General features: G+C 44.7%; 1 protein-coding gene across 2 annotated transcripts in view; it reads right to left on the bottom strand.

The window, feature by feature from the left end:
* Positions 1-15,292, bottom strand: part of LOC120020723 (abl interactor 1-like) — a 51,960-nt gene extending 36,668 nt beyond the window's left edge. For both annotated transcript variants that reach the window (XM_038964451.1, XM_038964450.1), the window contains exon 1: positions 15,160-15,292. In XM_038964451.1, the coding sequence (XP_038820379.1) occupies positions 15,160-15,276 (117 nt within the window). In that variant the 5' untranslated portion in view covers positions 15,277-15,292. The remainder of the gene's footprint in view (positions 1-15,159) is intronic.
* Between the last annotated feature and the right edge of the window lie 100 nt (positions 15,293-15,392).

Consider the following 15,392-nt stretch of genomic DNA (forward strand, 5'->3'; position numbering starts at 1 on the left):
TAACAAACACCCACAAAATCCCAACACAAAACAAGCCTCCTATATATGAGTCTCAATCAGAGACAACGACTACCATCTGTCTCTGATTGAGAACCCACACTAGGCTGACATAGAAACAGACAAACTAGACACACAACATAGAATTCCCACCCAGCTCACGTCCTGACCAACTAAACACATACAAAACAACAGAAAACAGGTCAGGAACGTGACAGAACCCCCCCCTCAAGGTGCGAACTCCGGGCGCACCCCTAAAACTCAAGGGGAGGGTCTGGGTGGGCATCTGTCCGCGGTGGCGGCTCCGGCGGTGGACGAGGGCACCACTCCACCATTGTCTTTGTCCACCTCCTTAGCGTCCCTTGAGTGGCGACCCTCGCCCCCGACCATGGTCCAGGAACCTTCACCAACTCCCCTCTACAATAGAGGAGACAACTCAGGACAGAGAGGTAGTTCAGGACAAAGAGGTAGCCCAGGACAGAGAGGTAGCTCAGGACAGAGGGACAACTCCGGACTAGTGGCAGCTCCGGACTGAGTGGCAGCTCCGGACTGAGTGGCAGCTCCGGACTGAGTGGCAGCTCATGACTGGAGGGCAGCTCATGACTGGAGGGCAGCTCATGACTGGAGGGCAGCTCATGACTGGAGGGCAGCTCATGACTGAAGGGCAGCTCATGACTGAAGGGCAGCTCATGACTGAAGGGCAGCTCATGACTGTAGGGCAGCTCATGACTGTAGGGCAGCTCATGACTGTAGGGCAGCTCTGGCAGCTCCTGACTGGCTGGCGTCTCTGGCGGCTCCTGACTGGCTGGCGGCTCTGGCGGCTCCTGACTGGCTGGCGGCTCTGGCGGCTCCTGACTGGCTGGCGGCTCTGGCGGCTCCTGACTGGCTGGCGGCTCTGGCGGCTCCTGACTGGCTGGCGGCTCTGGCGGCTCCTGACTGGCTGGCGGCTCTGGCGGCTCCTGACTGGCTGGCGGCTCTGGCGGCTCCTGACTGACGGACGGCTCTAGCGGCTCCTGACTGACGGACGGCTCTAATGGCTCGGGACAGACGGGCGGCTCTAATGGCTCGTGGCAGACGGATGGCTCAGATGGCGCTGGGCAGACGGATGGCTCAGACGGCGCTGGGCAGACGGATGGCTCAGATGGCGCTGGGCAGACGGATGGCTCAGATGGCGCTGGGCAGACGGATGGCTCAGATGGCGCTGGGCAGACGGATGGCTCAGACGGCGCTGGGCAGACGGATGGCTCAGACGGCGCTGGGCAGACGGATGGCTCAGACGGCGCTGGGCAGACGGATGGCTCAGACGGCGCTGGGCAGACGGATGGCTCAGACGGCGCTGGGCAGACGGACGGCTCAGACGGCGCTGGGCAGACGGACGGTTCAGACGGCGTTGGGCAGACGGACGGTTCAGACGGCGTTGGGCAGACGGGCAGTTCAGGCGCCGCTGGGCAGACGGGCAGTTCAGGCACCGCTGGGCAGACGGCAGACTCTGGCCGGCTGAGACGCACTATAGGCCTGATGCGTGGTGCCGGAACTGGAGGTACCGGGCTGAGGGCACGCACCTCAGGGCGAGTGCGGGGAGGAGGAACAGGGCTCTGGAGATGCACTGGAAGCCTGGTGCGTGGTGTAGGCACTGGTGGTACTGGTCTGGGGCGGGAAGGTGGCGCCGGATATACCGGACCGTGAAGGAGGACACGCGCTCTTGAGCACCGAGCCTCTCCAACCTTACCAGGTTGAATGGTCCCCGTAGCCCTGCCAGTGCGGCGAGGTGGAACAACCCGCACTGGGCTATGCAGGCGAACCGGGGACACCACCTGTAAGGCTGGTGCCATGTACGCCGGCCCGAGGAGACGTACTGGAGGCCAGATACGTTGGGCCGGCTTCATGACATCCAGCTCGATGCCCAACCTAGCCCTCCCAGTGCGGCAAGGTGGAATAGCCCGCACTGGGCTAAGCACGCGTACTGGGGACACCGTGCGCTTTACCGCATAACACGGTGTCTGACCAGTACGACGCCCTCTCACTCCACGGTAAGCCCGGGGAGTTGGCTCAGGTATCCAACCCGGCTTCGCCACACTCCCCTTTAGCCCCCCCCCCAAGAAATTTTTGGGTGAGCCTCTCGGGCTTCCAGCCTCTCTTACGTGCTGCCTCCTCAATCCAGCGCTCCTGGGCTGTGGCTGCCTCCTTCTCCTCCCAAGAGTGGCGATTCTCTCCCACCTTTGCCCAGGGTCCTTTTCCGTTTATGATTTCCTCCCAGGACCATTCCTCCTGGTACCGCTGCTGCTGTTGCTGCTGCCCGTTGCCACGCTGCTTGGTCCGGGTTTGGTGGGTGTTTCTGTAACGGCTTTCTTCCATAGGTGAAGGAGAGGACCAAAGTGCAGCGCGGCTAGTGTTCAACATGTTTAATAAAAGAACAAGTGAAACACTACAAACAACATACAAAATAACAAATGTGCAAAACCGATACAGACCTATCTGGTGCAGAACACAAACACAGTGACAGGTAACAAACACCCACAAAATCCCAACACAAAACAAGCCTCCTATATATGAGTCTCAATCAGAGACAACGACTACCATCTGTCTCTGATTGAGAACCCACACTAGGCTGACATAGAAACAGACAAACTAGACACACAACATAGAATTCCCACCCAGCTCACGTCCTGACCAACTAAACACATACAAAACAACAGAAAACAGGTCAGGAACGTGACACAGTAAAGAACTTTAAGCTCGTCTCTCAATTTAAAAAAAAACTTGTCAATACTTTGCCCCGTGATAACCAGCGCACTTCTGTATGTTGTAAAAAGTGTTACATGGTCACTGCCCATATCATTGCATAGTGCAGAAAATACACGTGTCACGCCTTGACCATAGAGAGCCCTCGGGGTTCTCTATGGTGTTTTAGGTCAGGACGTGACTAGGGGGTGTTCTAGTCTTTAATTTCTATGTTGGTGTGAGTACGGTTCCCAATTGGAGGCAGCTGATGATCGTTGCCTCTAATTGGGGATCATACTTAGTGTGGTCCTTTTCCCACCTGCGTTGTGGGATATTGTTTTGTCTAGTGCCTATGTGCGCTACGTATGGCACGTTCGTTGATTCTTTGTTGTTTTTACATTCACTGTAATAAATATGTGGAACTCTACTCACGCTGTGCCTTGGTCCGCTTATTTAAACAACGGACGTGACAACACGAGAGTTCAGGGGCCTTGCTTTAGCAAAGTTAACCATTTTCACTGTTGTGTCCAAAACGTCTTTCAAGCTGTCAAGCAGTCCCTTGGCAGCAAGAGCCTCTCGGTGGATGCTGCAGTGTACCCAAGTGGCGTCGGGAGCAACTGCTTGCACACGCGTTACCACTCCACTATGTCTCCCTGTCATGTCTTTTGCGGCATCAGTACAGATACCAACACAAGCAGCAGCTACGTTTGGCTACATACGGACCGTTAGTGGAATTCCCGTGAGAGAGTAACGGTTAATGTGAATGGATGTTAATTATTTGACTAGGCTACCTGTATTTGACATTGTGTTGTTATTTTGCTGAACACTAGATGGTTGAATTTTATTTTTGGCAGTGAAACGAGGCTACTCAGGCAAGAGAAAAAAACTCGCCCAAATGTATAGCCCCGTTGGAAAATATAAATGGACTGTTTGAAAATGTGAAGAAAAAACACATATATAAAAAGAAAAAGAATCAAATTTTTATTTGGCGTACCCTGACAGCATTGCGCGTATCCCGTACACCAGTTTGGGAATACCTGAAGTAAATAATATGTGTGTGAAATTTGTTTTCCTTTAGAATGAACCATTATCATGCACCTGAATCAAAAGAGCGGCAGCGGGAAAAAAACTACATGTCATCTATGCACTTAAATAGCGAACGGAGGACGCTTTTCCCTGTGGTTTATTTTCATTTCAGCCAGGTAGGCTATACTCCTGTTGTAAATATAAGCAACGTGTTTAATATTAGGAAAGTTGACAAATAAATAAAGTAGGCCTAGCCTATAGAAAGCTGATCCTCCTCTTTTTAGTAGAGGCCATCACTCTATTTTCTCACACAATTGCATAGCCTATTGAAATGTTGCGCAACATGAGCTCATAGGCTCTCATGAAGTGATTGATTAGATTTTCGAATACATTTTTATTGATGTCAAGAGTGATTAGAGGGACAATAGAGTGTGCTGAGTACCAGGCAGATTGCAAGTTTGGTATACTACTAATGACCATCATCAGCTTCCGAGCTTGGAGAAGCCTAATTACCATGACTAAACGGTCACGTGGAATTTGGCTGCCTTCGTGAATCGTGACTGCAAGTGTGACAGTAATACGGTCACCGCAACAGCCCTAAGTATAAGAACAATTCCTAATATTAAGAACAAATTGAGAACAAATTCCTAATATTGAATATTCACCTGGTCAGTCTATATCGTGGAAAGAGAAGGTGTTCTTAATGTTTCGTTCACTCAGTGTATATCCCCATGCTTTCATTCATCTGAGTAATAGTACAGTATGAATGAGTGACTTTAAATACCCATAATTACCTTTTAGCATTCGTTAGAAATCAAACCATGGCTAAAGCCTTATCATTGAAAGCACCTAAGTCAACACAATGAATGAGTTGAGTGAATGAATTTGGGAGAATGTCTATCTCATCTGCAGTGGTGACTTTATTTTACTATAAAGCAAGGGGGCACACCTACAATTCAGGGTCATTGAGGACAAGCGGTACATCTCAGTGTTAGACAGAGAAGGATTAGGCTATTGATCATCAATCAAATTTCAATCAAATCTATTTTATAAAGCCCTTTTTACATCAGCAGTTGTCACAAAGTGCTTATACAGAAACCCAGCCTAAAACCCCAAAGAGCAAGCAATGCAGATATAGAAGCACAGTGACTAGGAAAAACTCCCTAGAAAGGCAGGAACCTAGGATGAAACCTAGAGAGGAACCAGGCTGAGGGGCGGCCAGTCTATAAGGCCAGAACGTTCTCATTTTAAGCACTGAACCAAGAGCCACACACTCCAAAAAGTGTTTTGCCATGGCTCCCGAGTGGTGCAGCGGTCTAAGGCACTGCATCGAGGCGTCACTAAAGACCCGGGTTCGATCCAAGGCTGTGTCACAACCGGCTCTGACCGGGAGTCCCATAGGGCGGCGCACAATTGACTGAGCGTTGTCCGGAATAGGGGAGGGTTTGGCCGGAGGGGCTTTACAAATCAAATGGTCACATACACATATTTAGCATGTTATTGCAGGTGTAGCGAAATGCTTGTGTTCGTAGCTCCAACAGTGCAGTAATATCTAAAACCAATTCACAACAATTCACACAAATCTAAAAGTAAAAGAATGGAATTAAGAGTAGCATTGACTAAAATACAGTAGAATAGAATAGAATACAGTATATGCACATGAGATGAGTAAAGCAGTATTGAAACATTATTCAAGTGACTAGTGTTCCATTATTAAAGTGGCCAGTGATTCCAAGTCTATGTATACAGGGCAGCAGCTAGTGATGGCTATTTAACAGTCTGATGGCTGTTTTTCAGTCTCAGCTTTGATGCACCTGTATTGACCTAGCATTCTGGATGATAGCGTGGTGAACAATTGTAAATGAGAACTTGTTCTCAACTTGCCTATCTGGTTAAATAAAGGTGAAATAAATAAAAATAAAAACAGGCCGTGGCTCAGGTGGTTGATGTCCTTGATGATCTTTTTGGCTTTCCTGTGACATTGGGTGCTGTAGGTGTCCTGGAGGGCAGTGACCCCGGTGATGCATTTGGCAGACTGCACCACCCTCTGTAGAGCCCTGCGGTTGAGGGTGGTGCAGTTGCTGTACCAGACGGTGATACAGCCCAACAGGATGCTCTTAATTGTACATCTGTAAAAGTTTGTGAGGGTTTTAGGGGCCAAGCCAAATTTCTTCAGCCTCCTGAGATTAAAGAGGTGCTGTTGCGCCTTCTTTACCACACTGTCTGTGTGGACAATTTCAGATCGTCAGTTTAAAAAAAAAAAAATATTTCACCTTTATTTAACCAGGTAGGCCAGTTGAGAACAAGTTCTCATTTACAACTGCGACCTGGCCAAGATAAAGCAAAGCAGTACGACAAAAACATCAACACAGTTACACACGGGATAAACAAACGTACAGTCATTAACACAATAGAAAAAGTCAGTGATGTGTACGCCAAGTAACTTGAAGCTTTCCATCTTCTCCACTGCGGTCCTGTCGATGTGGATGGGGGCGTGCTCCTTCTGCTGTTTCCTGAAGTCCACGATCAGCTCCCTTGTTTTGTTGACGTTGAGCGAGAGGTTATTTTCCTGGCACCACTCTCCCAGGACCCTCACCTCCTCCCTGTAGGTTGTCTTATCATTGTTGGTAATCAGGCCTACTACTGTTGTGTCGTCTGCAAACTTGATGATTGAGTTGGAGGCGTGCGTGGCCACGCAGTCATGGGTGAACAGGAAGTTCAGGAGGTGGCTGAGCACGCACTCTTGTGGGGCCCCTGTGTTGAGGATCAGTGAAGTGGAAATGTTGTTTCCTACCTTCACCACCTGGGGGCGGCCCATCAGGAAGTTCAGGACCCAGTTGCACAGGGCGGGGTTCAGACCCAGGGCCCCGAGCTTAATGATGAGCTTGGAGGGTACTATGGTGTTGAATGCTGAGCTATACTCAATGAACAGCATTCTTACATAGGTATTCCTCTTAACCAGATGGGTTAGGGAAGTGTGCAGTGCGATGGCAATTGCATCGTATGTGGATCTATTGGGGTGGTAAGCAAATTGAAGTGGGTCTAGGGTGTCAGGTGAGGTAGAAGTGATATGATCTTTAACTATCCTCTCAACGCACTTCATGATGACAGAAGTGAGTGCTACGGGGCGATCGTCATTTAGTTCAGTTTCCTTTGCTTTCTTGGGTACAGGAACAATGGTGGACATCTTTAAGCAAGTGGGGACAGCAGACTGGAATAGGGAGAGATTGAATATGTCCGTAAACACTCCAGCCAACTGGTCTGCGCACAGATGGACTCCAATCAAGTTGTAGAAACATCTCAAGGATGATCAATGGAAACAGGATGCACCTGAGCTCAATTTCTAGTTCAATAGCAAAGGGTCTGAATAGTTATGTAAATAAGGAATTTCTATGTTTAATACATTTGCACAAAAAACAAACACTGTTTTCGCTTTGTCATTATATGGTATTTTGTGTAGATTGATGAGGAAAAACATACTTTTAACCCGTTTTAGAATAAGGCTGTAACGTAACAAAATGTGGAAAAAGTCAAGGGGTATGAATACTTTCCGAATGCACTGTATCTTTAAGTCGAGCAGTAAATTTCAAACATAGATTCAACCACAAAGATCAGGGAGGTTTTCCAATGCCTCGCAAAGGGCACCTATTGGTAGATAGGTGAAAAAGGTAAAAAATAAAAAAGCAGACACTGAATATCCCTTTGAGCATGGTGCAGTTATTAATTACACTTTGGATGGTGTACCAATACACCCAGTCACTACAAAGATACAGGTATCCTTCCTAACTCAGTTGCCGGAGAGGAAGGAAATCACTCAGGGATTTTACCATGAGGCCAATGGTAACTTTAAAACAGTTACAGAGTTTAATGGCTGTTATAGGAGAAAATTGAGGATGAATCAACAACATTGTAGTTACTCCACAATACTAACCTAATTGACAGAGTGAAAAGAAGGAAGCCTGTACAGAAAACAAATATTCCAAAACATGTATCCTGTTTGTAACAAGGCACTAAAGTAATACTGCAAAAAATGTGGCAAAAATTCACTTTTAGTCCTGAACACAAAAATGTTATGTTTGGGACAAATCCAATACAACACATTACTGAGTACCACTATCCATATTTTCAAGCATGGTGGTGGCTGCATCATGTTATGGGTATGCTTGTAATCGTTAAGGACTGGCGAGTTTTTCAGGATAAAAAGAAACGGAATGGAGCTAAGCACAGGAAAAATCTTAGAGGAAAACCTGGTTCAGTCTGCTTTCCACCAGACACTGGGAGATGAATTCACCTTTCAGCAGGACAATAATCTACAACACAAGGGCAAATCTACACTGGAGTAGTTTACCAATAAGACAGTGAACGTTCCTGAGCGGCCAAGTTACAATTTTGACTTAAATCTGCTTGAAAATCTATGGCAAGACTTGAAAATGGTTGTCTAGCAATGATCAACAACAAATTTGACATAGTTTGAAGAATTTTGAAAATAATAATGGACACATATTGCTAAATCCATGTGTGAAAAGCTCTTAGAGACTTACTCAGAAAGACTCACAGCTGTAATCGGTGCCAAGGGTGATTCTAACATGTATTGAATACTTATGTAAATAAGATATTTCTATATTTCATTTTGAATACATTTGCAAAAATATCTTAAAACATGCTTTAACTTTTTCATTATGGATAGCGTGTAGATGGGTGAGAAAAAAAATATTTATTCCATTTTGAATTCAGGCTGTAACACAACCAAATGTGGAATAAGTCAAGGGGTATGAATACTTTCTGAAGGCATTGTACATCAACACTTGATCACCGGAGGAAAGCAAGTAAAATCACAACAAAACACTCCCTACTGTAGTTAATATTGTAATAATATTGTAAAAATATTCTCCAGGGGAGAATTGTTTGAAGTTGTTTGTCAACTGAAGTAATTTCATGATAGTGATCATTGCAGATATTAGCTTTTTTTTTTTTTGTCAGTTTGCTACAGCAGGAAAATAATCCAGCATACATGTTTTGTTAGGGCAAATTGTAAATTACAAAAAAAGTGGAAATTATAAACTTTAGAAGGCTTTTTATACCTTGAATACACTACAACTTTGCATTTCCTGCTGTGTAGGAAAAGTCTCAGCAACAAAATAGTGATCAAATTAAGATCCTACATCTGTAAGTGATAGTACATTACAACACAAGACTGCTTATCTGAATCCATAGCACAGGGGAAATTGACAGAGAAAACCATCCCACTCAACACATTTGACCCCCTTTACCCCGTCTCCTTCAAATCCTGTAGACTAATAGTTGTATCAGGGATCCTCTGCATAGCTGATGACAGTTTAATCACCCAATGGTGTGTACAATACTCACTGACCTGTGATGTTAATTTCTCATCTAACTTTCCACTAATTACATGTGTTAGCTTCCGAAACAGGTCGCCTGAACATGATGAGATGATGATGTCTATTAATGGGTCAATCAAACACAATTAAGAGAGTAGGCTTGAATTATGACAACCTAGAACCCGAGGGTAACTGAGGACATGCTCAAACATAATTAGGCGATTGGTTGACGACTGTCATTGAAAGAACTGATCCTGAAGCATACACTGAGTATACTAATCATTAGGAACACCTTCCTATAATTGAGTTGCACCCCCCCTTGCCGTCAGAACAGCCTCATTTCTTTGTGCCATGGACTCCACAAGGTGTCGAAAGCGTTCCACAGGGATGCTGGCCCATGATTACTCCAATGCTTCTCACAGTTGTGCCAAGTTGGCTGGATGTCCTTTGGGTGGTGGACAATTCTTGATACAATTTTCCAGAGGAAGGCAGATCTCCATACCCTCCTCTGTTGGCTTGTGACCTGGATTCACTCGGTCTAGACAGGACCTGGTATCAGTGATTCACTCGGTCTAAACAGGACCTGGTATCAGTGATTCACTCGGTCTAGACAGGACCTGGTATCAGTGATTCACTCGGTCTAGACAGGACCTGGTATCAGTGATTCACTCGGTCTAGACAGGACCTGGTATCAGTGATTCACTCGGTCTAGACAGGACCTGGTATCAGTGATTCACTCGGTCTAGACAGGACCTGGTATCAGTGATTCACTCCGTCTAGACAGGACCTGGTATCAGTGATTCACTCCGTCTAGACAGGACCTGGTATCAGTGATTCACTCCGTCTAGACAGGACCTGGTATCAGTGATTCACTCCGTCTAGACAGGACCTGGTATCAGTGATTCACTCCGTCTAGACAGGACCTGGTATCAGTGATTCACTCCGTCTAGACAGGACCTGGTATCAGTGATTCACTCCGTCTAGACAGGACCTGGTATCAGTGATTCACTCAGTCTAGACAGGACCTGGTATCAGTGATTCACTCCGTCTAGACAGGACCTGGTATCAGTGATTCACTCCGTCTAGACAGGACCTGGTATCAGTGATTCACTTCTTCTAGACAGGACCTGGTATCAGTGATTCACTTCTTCTAGACAGGACCTGGTATCAGTGATTCACTTCTTCTAGACAGGACCTGGTATCAGTGATTCACTCCGTCTAGACAGGACCTGGTATCAGTGATTCACTCCGTCTAGACAGGACCTGGTATCAGTGATTCACTTCTTCTAGACAAGACCTGGTATCAGTGATTCACTTCTTCTAGACAGGACCTGGTATCAGTGATTCACTTCTTCTAGACAAGACCTGGTATCAGTGATTCACTCCTTCTAGACAGGACCTGGTATCCGTGGTTCACATCTCCATATACACTGAGTATACCAAACATTAAGAACACCTTCCTGATATTGAGTTGCACCTCTACAAGGTGTCGAAAGCATTCCACAGGGATGCTGGCCCATGTTGACTCAATGCTTCCCACAGTTGTGCCAAGTTGGCTGGATGTCCTTTGGGTGGTGTACAATTTTTGATACACTTTCAAAACAAAAATTTGAGCGTGAAAAACCCAGCAGCGTTGCAGTTATTGACAAAAACCGGTGCGCCTGGCACCTTCCACCATACCCCATTCAAAGGCGTTTAAATATATTTTCTTGCCCATTCACCCTCTGAATGGCACACATACACAATCCATGCCTCAAGTGTCTCAAGACTTAAAAATCATTCTTTAACCTGCCTCCTCCCCTTCATCTACACTGATTGAAGTGGATTTAACTAGTGACATCAATAAGGGATCATAGCTTTCAGCTGGATTCACCTGGTCAGCCTATGTCAGGGAAAGAGCAGGTGTTCTTAATGTTTTGTCCACTCAATATAGCTCAAACCAGATAGCCTATTAAAGCTATGAGTCACACTCGTTCCCCAGCAGGGAGAAAACAGGAATAAAGGAGGAGGATGTCATGGGGGAGAATCTCAATTGCATACTCCTCACATCCTCTCCTCTCGCCTCATTCTCAAAACCCATTGGATGAGAAAGCCTGAGGTCCCTCCCCTTCTGACCTTCTGATCCAAACACATCAGAATCTCTCATGGCTTCATGTAAAAAACAAATTACTGTCCAGTCTTCTGATTTTCTTTAGGAATGTTATATTTTTCAAAAAACCACAGTATTTTTAAGGCCAGTTAGTACATGCTAGCAACACGCATAACCACCAAACCAGACAGGCAAATTCAGGGCAGCTAAGACAACCCAAGCCAAGGACAAATCGACTTAAATCTACAGTTTTATATAGAGCCATAGCTGAATGGAACTCTTTACCAATCCATATTTCTCAGGCAAAAAGTAAATCCACCTTCAAGAAAAAAATTAAAGAACATCTAATGAGATAGACCATATGACTGGACAGGAAATAGAAAGAACATCTAATGCGATAGACCATATGACTGGACAGGAAGTAGAAAGAACATCTAAATTGATAGACCATATGACTGGACAGGAAGTAGAAAGAACATTTAATGTGATAGACCATACGACTGGATAGGAAGTAGAAAGAACATTTAATGTGATAGACCATATGACTGGACAGGAAGTAGAAAGAACATCTAATGAGATAGACCATATGACTGGACAGGAAATAGATAGAACATCTAATGAGATAGACCATATGACTGGACAGGAAATAGAAAGAACATCTAATGCGATAGACCATATGACTGGACAGGAAATAGAAAGAACATCTAATGTGATAGACCATATGACTGGACAGGAAATAGAAAGAACATCTAGTGTGACAGACCATATGACTGGACAGGAAATAGAAAGAACATCTAATGCGATAGACCATATGACTGGACAGGAAATAGAAAGAACATCTAATGCGATAGACCATATGACTGGACAGGAAATAGAAAGAACATCTAATGTGATAGTAGTCCCGTGTGGCTCAGTTGGTAGAGCATGGCGCTTGCAACGCCAGGGTTGTGGGTTCGATTCCCACGGGGGGCCAGTACAAAAAAGTATGAATGTATGTACTTGTAAGTCGCTCTGGATAAGAGCGTCTGCTAAATGACTTAAATGTAAATGTGATAGACCATATGACTGGACAGGAAATAGAAAGAACATCTAATGAGATAGACCATATGACTGGACAGGAAATAGAAAGCATCAACTGAATGTTAAATGTGTTTCCTGTCCGGTATTTTAAATTATCTGTATTGTCTACTTGTTGAATGTTTGTGAAGTCTTGATTGTGGTTGTTTGTAATGTCTTGTTAATTGGTGTTGGACCCCAGGAAGATTAGCTAGCGTTATGGCGTTAGCTAATGGGGATCCTAATAAAAATTACAAAATGACTCCAATGGGGTTTGAGATTCTCCTAGGGTAGACAACAGAGTGGGACAATTCCCACAGAATCAAGCTAATTGCAGTGGTCTAAAAATGTCACCTGGAAGGAAACCACGGTAACAATGCTCTCCATTCAGAGTTATACACTTGATTAATGCTCAGAAGCTGAATCACCTTCTCTCTTTCAGTCTGCAACTGAATATGTTGTTACTCTCCCCTGCCCCATGCAGTCAAAATCACCCCTTTACCAGACCTAACCCTCTTTCATCAGGGTAGGTGGTACCTTACGGTGGAAAACACACAATGATACTAACTGACCCTCATCTCCAAACCCCTATATCTTTACCAAACCTAACCCTCTTTCATCAGGGTAGGTGGTACCTTACGGTGGAAAACACACAATGATATTAACTGACCCTAATCTCCAAACCCCTATATCTTTACCAAACCTAACCCTCTTTCATCAGGGTAGGTGGTACCTTACGGTGGAAAACACACAATGATATTAACTGACCCTAATCTCCAAACCCCTATATCTTTACCAAACCTAACCCTCTTTCATCAGGGTAGGTGGTACCTTACGGTGGAAAACACACAATGATACTAACCTGCTACAACTCCCCTAATCTCCAAACCCTATATCTTTACCAAGACTAACCAGTCTTTTATCTTGTGATGGGAGACCCACATTAAACTAACTTGGTACTTTAGAACTAGGGGCCCTACTGGTTATACTAGTTAGATAGGCCTGCTGCTACTTAATAAAAAATACTTGTGGAGGGCACGGCCTTAACACATTCATGATTCATCTATGAGTCAGTAGGATATCATGTGAAGGGGGATTTAGGGTGGGGCCTCAGCTGTGACAAATACGGTTGCTTGTGGGTTTCCTTCCTTAACAGATAAGATGTGTTCCATTGATCTCTCTGACATTTACTATGAGAAACCAGAGATTATTAGTTTGAGGCCTACAAGCTTGACTTGAAAATGGATGACGTAAAACTAGATGTTTAAATTAAGTCGTTTGCCTGTCATTACAGATTAGGCTTTTGATGGGTACTGTGTCCTTTTATGGTTTGGTTATAAAGGTGTTATAGCAAGCCTCATGACCAGTAGTGTTCCCCAATGACATCACTGATGAGCTATCCAACTGCACCGCTGAATTCATCTGGATTCTACAATATGACGTAACCGGTGGCCCCATTGGTTGCTCCTTACATCTCCAGCTGTTCTGTGAGAGTCATCGTCAGAGCCTCAACAAAACGGCATTTCTGATCCTGCCGCCATTTTGTATTTTTATATTTCACATTTTTGGACCAGTTGACAGTAAAAGGTTAGGCCAGGTGTGTGTAAACAATGGCAGCATGTTCTTAATCCAATACACAGACAATAATCCAGATTATTAAAATGTAATCCATTTGTCTGGGCAAGAGGAACAAAAAAAATCGATGAGGTAAAGTAATATTACATTCTCAGGCACACTCGTGGAGCACAAATCAAATGTGCAAGTCACGTTTGAGTCTGAAATGTGCTTTATGCCATTTGCAATCCATTGCCACAATGTCAATCTGATAGACAGTGATAACGCGAATGTCTAGCAACCTTCGCCGAAGGTTGTGTGTTCGAATCTCATCACAGAAAACTTTAGCATTTTCGCTAATTAGCAACTTTGTAAAAAATTACCGCTTTTTAGCTACTTTGCAACTACTTAGAATGTTAGCTAACCCTTCCCCTAACCTTAATGCTTAAACCTAACTTCTAAACCTAACCTTAACCCCTAGCTTAGCTAATGTTAGCCACAACAAATTGAAATTCAAAACATTGTAATGAAACAGCAGGGAGCAGGTCTCGAACCCTCGACCTTCAAGCCTGAAGTTTGGGCATGCTATCGACTGTGCCGCAAAAGCACGCTCAAACGGCAGAGTTGATATCCGTGCGTATAAACCCAGGGTCGTTACAATATCATACGTTTTTGCAAATTCGTAAAATATTGTATAATTGCAATTCGTAACATATTGAACAAATTGCAATTCATAACCTATTGTCTAATTGCAATTCATAACCTATTGTACAAATTGTAATTCGTAGCATATTAAACGAATTGTAAATCGTAGCATATCTTACGAAATGGATGATATGCATACCATACGTAACGATATGGATGATACGTAACGTAAACTACGTGAACTACTAATGGATGGGATCCCTGATTTACGTTTACTATGTTACGTCTACCCCTGAGTCCTGGTTGTATAATGATGAAACGAATAAAATAATTTGGCCTATTCGATAGCCTACCTATCAACGAGAATGCAGTCAGTGACAAGCCTTGGTCATAACAACGACACACCCTCTGAATAGTCTCCAATAGCTTTGTAAATTGATATCAAATGGCTGGTGAAGAATAGTCGCAAGAGTGGTCAATCACCCGAACAATGCTCTTATATGAAAATAGAGCTCGAGATGGTAACCAGCTTTAAGCATATAATGATTAGGTCGCCTTTTTATTTATTTTTTTACATTGCCAAAAGCCAATTTCGTGGTTTAGATATCTGTCTAGCGGTCTGGAAGAAACATTTCCTGTCCCCGGTTTCACTCAGTTCTTGAACCCCAGGCTACAAATCCGACGAATTCCGCATATAACTCAACATTTTATCAGCGGTTTATTTTTCCTTACCTGTACATAATTGTTTTCACAGTATTCTGCAACCCTCGATAGATTTTGGTAGCTTTCCACAAGCGCTCGTTTACCGGCCGGAATTTCTTCCTCTAGCAACATTTGTAGCTCTGCCATCTTACATCCCTCTGCATTTCTCTCCTCCCTTTCCTTTCAATGAGGCAAAGCGATGATGCTTTTGGTGTGGTGTGAAAGGGGCTCCCCCGCCTGGTATTGTGGGATTTCTGGCCTCG

This window comes from Salvelinus namaycush, chromosome 25, assembly GCF_016432855.1.
Source record: "Salvelinus namaycush isolate Seneca chromosome 25, SaNama_1.0, whole genome shotgun sequence".
Taxonomy (NCBI): Eukaryota; Metazoa; Chordata; class Actinopteri; order Salmoniformes; family Salmonidae; genus Salvelinus; species Salvelinus namaycush.